The sequence below is a fragment of the Leguminivora glycinivorella genome, chromosome 16 (genome assembly GCF_023078275.1).
Source record: "Leguminivora glycinivorella isolate SPB_JAAS2020 chromosome 16, LegGlyc_1.1, whole genome shotgun sequence".
Lineage (NCBI taxonomy): Eukaryota > Metazoa > Arthropoda > Insecta > Lepidoptera > Tortricidae > Leguminivora > Leguminivora glycinivorella.
In genome coordinates, this window is record NC_062986.1 from 782,039 (window position 1) to 793,063 (window position 11,025).

Below are 11,025 nucleotides of genomic sequence, written 5' to 3' on the forward strand. Positions count from 1 at the left end.
ATTTGCTGATTAGAGTAATGTATAGGTTAGGACTATTCATCATATTCACGTCGTCTTATTTCTTACTTTCAGCCGTATTAGTGTGATAGAAAGGGACAAACGAACTTTATCGTCTTGATAACTTTTGTGTACGTTTATGAATAAGGGGATTAATATTGAAATGGGAAAGTGTGTGTGCCTCTTTCACGGCAAAACGGAGCGACGAATTGACGTGACATTTTAAGGCACGCCACAGACAGTCTTAAAAATTCATAATCTTAAAAAAGATTTGTATGCAACGTGTCAGTTCGAACAGACAGCATTTTCAGAATGAACTGACAGATTGCATACAAATCTTTTTTAAGATTATGAATTTTAAGACTGTCTGTGGCGTGCCTAAGTGGAGATAGTTGAAGAGATGAAGAGTGACATACTACTACTACTACTTACTTCCTGCTACTGGCTACTTTTTATCCCTTTCTAACTCCCCACCTCCCTAAAATGGGGGGTGGAAGTTTGTATGGAGCATTCCGAAATTTTGGAATTTAACGCGAGCGAAGCCGCGGGTAAAGTATTTTATGTTTCGTCTTGATGGAGTCTTTCACACCTTTGCATTTTAAATATATACTACATAAATAAGTGCATACAATCACGTCTGCACCCCATAAACGGGTAGGCAGAGCACATGAAACTACACTCCAGAGCATTTCTCCGGGATGTCCCATGTCGGGACATCCCGCGGCGTCATACTTTGTGGACGTGATAGAGCACAGCTCTAAATTCCTAGTACTAAAAAAAAAACCGGCCAAGAGCGTGTCGGGCCACGCTCAGTGTAGGGTTCCGTAGTTTTCCGTATTTTTCTCAAAAACTACTAAACCTATCAAGTTCAAAACAATTTTTCTAGAAAGTCTTAATAAAGTTCTACTTTTGTGATTTTTTTCATATTTTTGAAACATATGGTTCAAAAGTTAGAGGGGGGGGGACGCACTTTTTTTTCCTTTAGGAGCGATTATTTCCGAAAATATTAATATTATCAAAAAACAATCTTAGTAAACCCTTATTCATTTTTAAATACCTATCCAACAATATATCACACATTGGGGTTGGAATGAAAAAAAATATCAGCCCCCACTTTACATGTAGGGGGGGTACCCTAATAAAACATTTTTTTCCATTTTTTATTTTTGCACTTTGTTGGCGTGATTGATATACATATTGGTACCAAATTTCAGCTTTCTAGTGCTAACGGTTACTGAGATTATCCGCGGACGGACGGACGGACGGACGGACGGACGGACGGACAGACAGACATGGCGAAACTATAAGGGTTCCTAGTTGACTACGGAACCCTAAAAACTACTGAGCACATGAAACTATTAAAGTTTTAGTGCCAGTATACAATCTTGGCAAATAAGGGGTTAAAAAAAAATAGTTTTTGAATAATTTGAATATACCTTGTGTCCTAACATCGAGTGCATTTAACCTGTTTTGATTACATATACACTTATTAATAATTTGATGCAGGGCCCTTAACACGAATATCAGATAATTATATCAACAAAAGCATATTTCTGAAATTCATCAAGGTTCCTTGGCATGAGCCGCGAGCGTTTCGACTTGTGCTTGTTACATAGGTTTCGTAATATTTAATAAATACCTGTCAGTGGGCACTGCCCACTTCCCACTACTATCGGAAGGTTAATTCCGTTATTATTACAGAGATACATTGTAATGTAATGTAATGTCTATACATTATATACTGTAATATATCCCTACATTACTACATACATTACATGCCCTATTCGCTATGTGCACGAGAGGTGCTGCCCTCATTTTGTCGACTTTTCAGAATCAGAATAAGAATCAGAATCAGAATCAAAATCAAAATCAAAATCAGAATCTGAATCTGAATCAGAATACTTTATTAAATTTGTTAGAATACTTATTATAATCCATTTGCCTCATTTCCATATTAAATTGTATGGCGTTCAGTGTGCTCCATCCAACAGCCGCCGCTATGACTAATGATGGACATGCCCTATTGCCCCAGTGTTGATAAGATGATTAGTGCTGACTATACTAGGCGTGTGGCGTATAAAAAGTAGGTACCGAAAAATGTTATTAACACAAATCGTATTAAACGGATTGCATTGCAGTATAAAGATGATGTATAAATAAAATAAATAAATAAATAAATATTATAACAGATGATGAGTCCCACGGTATTCTGATATATATAATATATAATATATTCTGTTTCTTTTTAGATTAGAATTATCTGGCAAACGGGAAAACGAAGAAGCAGTGCTCATTAATCTTCCTTCTTCAATTTCGGCCGATACCACTGATTTCTCGGAACTTATGTACATATTTAGTGTAGATATACCCCCTTATTCATAAACGTACACTAAAGTTATCAGGCCGATAAAGTTCCTTTGTCCCTTTCTATCACACCAATACGTCGGAAAGGGACAAACGAACTTTATCGGCTTGATAACTTTAGTGTACGTTTATGAATAAGGGGGATAGTGTATGTAGATAGTGACAGTGACGTTTAAAAATAGAGCATAGTGTGGGAACTCTGCCTCTTTAGGTTTTTTAATGTACAACCTTTCCATGTACAATTGCAAACACAATTTATTAAAATTCTTAGCTTTTCATCTTACCAAAGTTATGTTTCTTATCTGTTCACAACGCTGAGTAATGTATGTGTTAATAAAACATGATAATAATACGAGATACTTATTAACTCGTATTCACTGTTCGATCCGCAGAATGTGCCCGATAAAAAACCTAATATCTCGTTCTTGACAGGTCTCTCTAATCCTAAAAAAAATTTTATTTTTGCACTTTGTTGGCGTGATTGATATACATACTTGTACCAAATTTCAGCTTTCTAGTGCTTACGGTTACTGAGATTATCCGCGGACGGACGGACGGACGGACGGACAGACAGACATGGCGAAACTATAAGGGTTCCTAGTTGACTACGGAACCCTAAAAAACGAAGTATAGATTATGAGATAAATTCTTTTATAATCTGTGTAGCAATAACTAACTATGCTACGGAGATCGACAATCAACGCGCGGACGCAGTTTTTGATTTTATCGACGCCGGCGCATTGCCGACATTTCCCGTTTTAATTATATACCTAAATAAAATCACGTAAATTATGTGTAAGACATTTTATTTGTACAAGTCAAGAACGTTTTAATACTGGACTGGTAAAGCCCAAAAAGAGTATCACTGAAATGCATGGGCCTTTTAGGCTTAAATCTAGATGGCGCTGTTTCGCAGTCTGAAAGTGGCCAAAATCATATTTCTCCCAAATATTTTTGCGCGTTTTTATATTTTATAAGAACAAATGACATATTTCTTTATTTTAAAATCATTTCAATACACATTTTGAAAAAAATAAGTGGGCATCATCAGTGTAGTTATGATAGTATTTAATAGGTGGCGCTAAAAATCGAGGTATGATTCTTAGTATGAAGTATGTAAATCCTACATAAGTAATCCTGGGTACAAGTTAAATGACTAAAACATCCCTTGCACTGCACGTTAAAATCACGAGAAGAGCGGTTTCGTCTGTTTCATCAAGGATGCTCATAAGAGTCATAACATAAGGTGATGGAGTCCTGTCAATACGAGCCAGGGTTCGAACCCGCGACCTGCGGATTGAAATAGAAGATGAAAATACATCATATACATGCATCAAATGCTTTTGCGTTCTTGCTGAGCAAACCGGCCGGACAGGTTTGCTTGTTTGTTATGGTTTGGTTATATGACATTGGCCTAGTGCGAAAGGTGACAGGTGCATTAATGATGTCATGACTGCATGATAATCATCATTACTATATTAGCATAATTCATAGATTTTTCTTTTTTTTAATAAATGAAAAATGAATATTAAAAAAAAGAAAAAAGCCAAAACTGGGACCCGGCTGGCTACGTATGCGATGGCGGAACGAGTTGGACTCCTTTTTGAAAGGATGACCGAGGATTGCTCAAAACCGGGAGGAATGGAAAAAGCGGTGGGGGGGGAGGCCTTTGCCCAGCAGTGGGCCATCGCATGCTCTCAATAATTATATTATAGGCACATTCGTATCGTACACGTCTCATTGCAATATGTGGCCGGCAACTTTTGGAGTCTTTCACGTATACATTAGTAGGTAAGTGACACTTTTTTTTAGCGCTAATTTTCATTGTTTGACCAAAATACGATAGTTAAATGTGGCCAATTTCTAGTTATTATTTTTCAGTACAGATGGTGTTTTTTTTTACGCACTAGTGCGAGAAGTGGTTCATTATAATTTTATAATGTCAGGTCGAAACTTCGGAGGGTCATCTGTACTGAAAAACGTCGTACGTAATGTACTATTTCTCTCTTACAGTCAGCGTCAATAGTAGCGGATGAAAAAACGCACCAAAAGTATCTGGCATCTTGAATAAAATTACTTTTCTAATATAGAAAAATATGTATAATCAGTGCACGGCCAGAAATATCAAAGTTTAATTATTCCTTCTATGTTTAGACCGCCACCTCTTTTTGTTTATGCATCACATTTTTAATTGAGGCAATATAAATATTCTATTTGATTATGATCTTTTTGTGCAACGAATATATTAGTTCATCAATCTATCTATGAGCTATGCCAATGACCTTGGTTTTCTTGCGGTTTCGGATGCATCGGTACTTATCGTAAAATCGTAAAATGTTTATGGCTCTTGAGTAAGCATTGCAAAGAATTGGCCTTGAGTCCAGAGATGTTTAGATGCATTTCAATGAAATATATAAAAACAAGTATTTTGTTAGAAATTGCATGTAGGTAAGGTACTGACTATGACTCCGGAGTCCGGCATATTGAAAATAACGGAATGTGATTTTAGGGTCCTTAGGTGCTGACTAACCCAAGTTTTTTCTGTACCCTAAGTAAAAGTGAATTCTTGTTGTAGTCTTTGCAAAAGTTTTATATTTGTAATTTTTTTTATTATTGTTAATAAGCTTTTATAATTTTTATAATTAAAAAATTGATAAAAGCTTTGATAATCTCAACTACACCAATCAAACTGGTAAAGGTATTTTAAAATAGTTGACCTCAACTACAACCTGCTAGGTACTTACACTCGTCCTATTAGCCATAGGCGGCATTGTGAATTCTGCACGTACTTCAAACTCCTTAGTCTCACAACACATCACAAGAAACTTCAGTCGACATTGCAGTTTAAAACTGTTCTTTTAAGGAATAATCACAACGCCATCTAGTTGTTAAACTAGTTTCAACTATCACTTAAAAAAATTTCGTTTACCAGTGCCATCTATGGTTAGACATACTCAATTACTCACTTCACCAGTCGAAAAAGGCGCGATCAAATTTTCTATGGGTAATCCACTCTGTGGCTAATTGGCTATATATATTTTTGATTTTACGCCTTTTGTACTGACCAACTGAGTGTGAACACAGTATATCTCAACACCACTGACAATCTTTCCTTTATCCGTAATATCCGTATACATTAAGTTAGATAAGTTACCAACTCAGGTCCGTTGCAACAAAAGTATGTATTTATAATTCTACAACGATTTCGGCACTGTTTTGTCTATTTTCATATGTAATACAACTCAATGTAACTCTTCTGTAATGACTGTTTGTGCCAAAATAAAGAGAAAAAAAAAAAAAAAAAAAAAATATCATGTTTTTCGAATAATATCGGGTATTTTGTGCGTTTCGCGAGAAACACGTGAAAACCCGCGCGGCGCGTGCGCGGCGGCTTCGATACTGCGCGGGAACATTGTAACCTGGCGCAGGAGTGCTGACCAAACCAGTATGCAATGTGCTTCCTGCAGTTTAAAGTTCTGTTTTTGAGTTAGGATATTAAATTTTATGACATGTCAACACACAAAAAAGTAACAACTTCTGAGTTGTAATATACTGTAACGAACTATAAAAGAAGAAACTGACTGACTGACATATCAATAAACCACAGCCGAAACCGCTGGTTCTAGAGATTCCGAATTTGGCACGTAGGTTCCTTATAAGGTGAAGAGGAGCACTAAGAAAGGATTTTTTAAAATTCACCTCTTAAGGGGGTGAAATGGGGCTACAAAGTTTGTATAGGAAAACAAGATTAGATTAGTACGCGGGCGAGGCCGCGGGGAAAAGCTAGTTAAAGATATGAATGATATAATGGGAAGATTCGCTGGATTGCCTGCTAGTTGGCTGAGCACCGGAATAGTGATCCAGAGGCCGTGGGTTCATGTCTCAAGAAGGCAGTAATTTTTGTGGTATATGTGTTATTTTAAACTAGACTGGTGTTGTTGTTATCTCTTTCTTATTTCTTGTATTTGACTATTTTGTCCTGTGTAAGTGTGCTCTTACTGAATAAATGGGTAGGTAGGCATAGGCAGTTGTGGGTAGGCATAGAAAATTAAACACACGTCCTCTTATATTAATATTTAATTTTAAATAGTAAAAGTATATTTTAGTGACTAAATTTAAAATTTATTTAATGACTTTTTGACCAGTTCTACCTACCAGCAGTTATCTTTCTCTATTTCACTCTTTCACTAAATAACACTTTATCTCTTATTGCACCTGTCACTATCTCACAACAATGGAATCCGTCAAGACTTCACTGGCAGAGTTGGGGGCCTTATTCAACACAAGGATGGCAGAGTTCCAGGGTCAGATTGACAAGGCTGACACAGAGAGCCCTACGGTGTCATCCGTTGCAGCGCAGTTCAGTGTGTTCCGAGATTTCATACTGAAGGCTGTTGAGGCACTGCAGCGGCAAGTAGAACACTTAAGCCAGCAAGTGGACAGTATAGAGATGCGATCAAGACGCAAGATCCTCCTGTTTCATGGTGTGTCGGAAGCGGCCAATGAGGACCCTTCGGTCCGGATTCTGGACTTGTTAAAAGTGCATCTCAAGTCGGACTTAATTGCTGACAAGATTGCTCGGAGCCACCGGATGGGTCGTCCACGTAGTAATAAGGCCAGATGCATTTTGGTCGAATTCAGAGACATTGCTGACCGCAATGCCATTTGGTCTGCAAAAACTGCACTGAGGGGGACGGGCATCATCATCTCGGAATTCCTGACCAAAGCGCGGCACGACGTCTTCATGGCGGCCAGGGAGCGTTTCGGAGTCCGCAACTGCTACACGCGAGAAGGCAGCGTCTACGTCCTGGTCGGAAATGGAGAGCGTCGGCGAGTTTCATCGCGAGCCGACCTCGATGAGATCCAGCTCCCTCAGCCGCCTGAATCCAGACCTGCGGCTGCGGATGACGGTGCGGTCGGACTTGCGGCGGATCAGCAACGAGGAGAGCTGGGCAAGAGGTCGAGAAAACCGGCAATGCGTTTTTAATGGCTTTAGCCATATCTGTGTCTGTTTCCTGCGTACTATTCTTACTAACTTCTTTCTGTGGTCGTGTAATATCTCGTAACATGACGTAATAACCTCTTTCTAGATTTTCGTTATAAACAAATTTTCTAATTAGTCGGTATATATTAATTTTCATTTTATTATTGCTAACTTCACGTAATTCCACATGTTATCAAACTGCAACTATTACTTGAGCCCGTGACACTGACACTAGTGACACTTGGTCGATCAGTGTTACCAGTACTGTAATTACGTTCCGTTTTTGTTAAGTATAACTTTTATTTGTTGTTATGCTGGTTTTGTAATTGTATTGTATGAGATACTGCTGGCGGGTAGCCGGTTTGTCAGAAGTAGTATTTAGAAGTGTAGTATATCTACATAATATATATATATTATATTATTTAAATATTATATTGTTATTTTATTATTTTTATTTATTTGTATAAAAGGTAATGTCTTGTGCTTCTTTGAATGATCAAGGTGATATAAATGATTTTGTCTCTGTGTCATCCAATGACAGTTTCTATAGTCTTCCTCCTCTCTTCATGACCAACTCAACCAACAACTTTCTAACTTTCCAAAAAATTTTAACATTGCACACTTTAACGCGCAAAGCCTTCCCGCTCATTTTAATGACTTCTTATTGACTTTTGAGGACAGTAAGATCGATGCCATTCTTGTGTCGGAGTCTTGGTTTAAGCCCTGCTTACCGTCCACGAGTTACTCCTTACCTGGTTTTTGTCTCATACGTAATGATCGAACCATGAGAGGCGGTGGTGGGGTTGCAATCTATTTACGCTCGAACATTCCGTATTCTGTAGTGTGCTCGTCTGTAGAATCATCGGATACTGCAGAGTATTTGTTTCTCGAATTGAGCTTGTCGCACACCAAACTTCTTCTTGGTGTTTTCTACTCACCTTCACTGCACATAAACTATTTTGGTGCTCTTGAAAAACTTATGGAAGACCTGATGCCATCTTACGATCACCATATTATAATGGGCGATTTCAACACATGCTTGCTTAAACATGATTCACGTTCCCATTCTCTCAAAGCACTTGTCGAGGCCTGTAATATGGTGATCTTGCCATCAGGTCCAACACACTATTTTCCTAATTCATCTCCATCTCTTTTAGATCTCGCTCTTGTTTCTTCTCCCGATCGTGTTGAGGGATTTGCTCAGTATGGTGCCGACGCTTTTTCTTACCACGATTTACTATTTCTCTCCTATAAAATTCGTCCTCCGAAACAAAAGCCAAAAGTTCTTCTGCAGCGTAATTTCGGTAGGATGAGTCTCGATAAGCTCCGCGAAGATGCCATGCTCATTGACTGGAGCTTGTTACGGCTTTCGGATAGTGTTAATGACAAAGTGGCACTTTTCAACGCTAATCTGATTAAGCTATATGATGTACATGCCCCCATACGTCCAATTAAGATGAAGCACGTCCCTGCACCTTGGCTTACTGACGACATAAGACATCTTATAGCTAAGAAAAACCTAGCTAAGTCGAAGTATAAGGGTAACCCCTGTGATAAATACAAAGTTAGGTATCTTGCTCTACGTAACAAATGCAGTACGGTGTGCCGTGATGCTCAAAGGCGCCACTTTCATAGTGCAGTAGAGAACGGAGAGCCAGCTAAAGTCTGGAAGTTCCTGAGGTCAGTGGGGATTGGGAAGTGTTCTGAAAATTCCGTTAGCAACAGTGTAGATTTACTTCAGCTGAACCAGCACTTCTCAACTTCTGCTATCTTCTCTGGGCCAGCTAAAGCTGACACTCTTGACCGCCTTATGAATTCCTCCACACCTGACTGTACTCCTTTTACACTTAAAGAGCTGACTGAGGAAGATGTTAAGAGGAGCGTATTGGCTATCTCTTCCAATGCCGTTGGAGTTGATAGTATTAGTCGAAAAATGATTCTTCCGCTTCTTGATATTTTAGTCCCTATAATTACTCATATTCTTAATAGCTCAATTTCTTCTGGCATCTTCCCTTCTGCTTGGAAGGATGCTGATGTCATCCCCCTTCCCAAAAAAGCCAACCCATCTTCTTTCTCAGACTACAGACCCATCTCTATTCTTCCTTTTCTCTCTAAGGTTCTTGAGCGCCTCGTACATCAGCAGCTTACGTCCTTTTTAAACAGGTTTCAGCTCATGAATCCTTACCAGTCTGGTTTTCGTTCCGGTCACAGTACAGTCACAGCCCTGCTTAAGATTACTGATGATGTTCGAGCTGGAATGGATAACCGTAAACTTACTATATTGTCTCTGTTGGATTTCAGCAATGCGTTCAACACAGTTGATTTCGATATATTGCTTGCCGTAATGCGCTCTCTTAACATCTCTCCATCAGTAATTTTTTGGTTTCGTAGTTATCTGGAAGGCCGTCGGCAACGCATTAAAGTAGATTCTTCTTGTTCTTCGTGGTGCAACACGCTGGCCGGCGTACCGCAGGGCGGCGTGTTGTCTCCTCTCTTATTTTCTATATTTATTAATAGTATTACCGAAAATATTTCTTCTAAATTCCACCTCTATGCTGACGACCTCCAAATTTACACCCAGTGTGCTATTGGTGATCTCGCCCGAGCTATTAGCTCCACGAATCGGGACTTGGAATGCATCTCCAGTTGGAGTGGTCGCTATGGTCTGAAAGTCAATCCGTCTAAAACGCAGGTCATAATTTTAGGTAGTCCTCAGCTCACTGCTCGGATTGACTTTGATAACTTGCCAGCCATAGTGTTTGACGGCGTTCAAGTTCCATTTTCGGTTCAAGTAAAAAATCTTGGTGTCCTTATTGATAGCACACTTTCGTGGGTTCCGCAGATCAGCGAAGTCAGTAGGAGACTATTTGCTTCTCTGGGGTCACTTCGTAGACTTCGTAATTTTTTACCGATTGCCACCAGAATTGCGCTCGCACAAGCCCTTCTTCTTCCAATTTTAGATTACGCTGATGTTTGTTATCTGGACATTACGGAAGATCAGCTCAATAAACTCGAGCGTCTACAAAATGCTTGTATAAGGTTTGTATTCGGCCTGCGTAAATACGACCATGTATCTGTATTTCGAACTCAGCTAAAATGGCTTCCCATTCGACAACGACGCAACTCTCATATTCTTATCCTTCTTTATAATATTCTCTTCAATCCCACTACACCTTCTTATCTTAAAAACCGATTTAGCTATCTGTCTTCTACGAGATGTGCTGAAAAACTTCTCCTTGTCCCTCCATCTTCTACTTCTAAATTTTACATAAACTCTTTTACTTTTCGGGCTGTCCGTTTGTGGAATGCTTTGCCGTTGGATGTAAGATGCGCGAAATCTCTTCCCTTGTTTAAAAATATTTTAAAATCTCATTACCTCTCGCTACCTTGACTTGCCTTTGTACATGTGTATTATATATGTATATATATGTATTGTATATATGTTGTATATATGTATTGTATATGTGTGTATGCGTTTATAATATTATTTTGGTCAAAATAGTCTTTTGCATATTTTTTTTTTTCTCTTACTTTTTGATGTGTTGAAATAGTTCGAATACCTACGTAATTTTTATGTTGGCACTACCCGTTCATTGTTCTTTGCAATCTGTTTCCTGCTACCCTAAGGTTGTCTGGTAGAGATCGCTTTTTAGCGATAAGACCGCCTGTTGTTACCTGCT

At 38.7% G+C, this 11,025-nt stretch overlaps 1 protein-coding gene across 1 annotated transcript in view; it reads right to left on the minus strand.

Moving 5' to 3' along the window:
- LOC125234521 (cholinesterase 2-like) overlaps positions 1 to 5,220 on the minus strand; it is a 29,013-nt gene extending 23,793 nt beyond the window's left edge. Inside the window, 1 exon segment of the mRNA XM_048140787.1 lies at positions 5,106 to 5,220. Within this exon segment, the coding sequence (XP_047996744.1) occupies positions 5,106 to 5,177 (72 nt within the window). The 5' untranslated portion in view covers positions 5,178 to 5,220.
- Between the last annotated feature and the right edge of the window lie 5,805 nt (positions 5,221 to 11,025).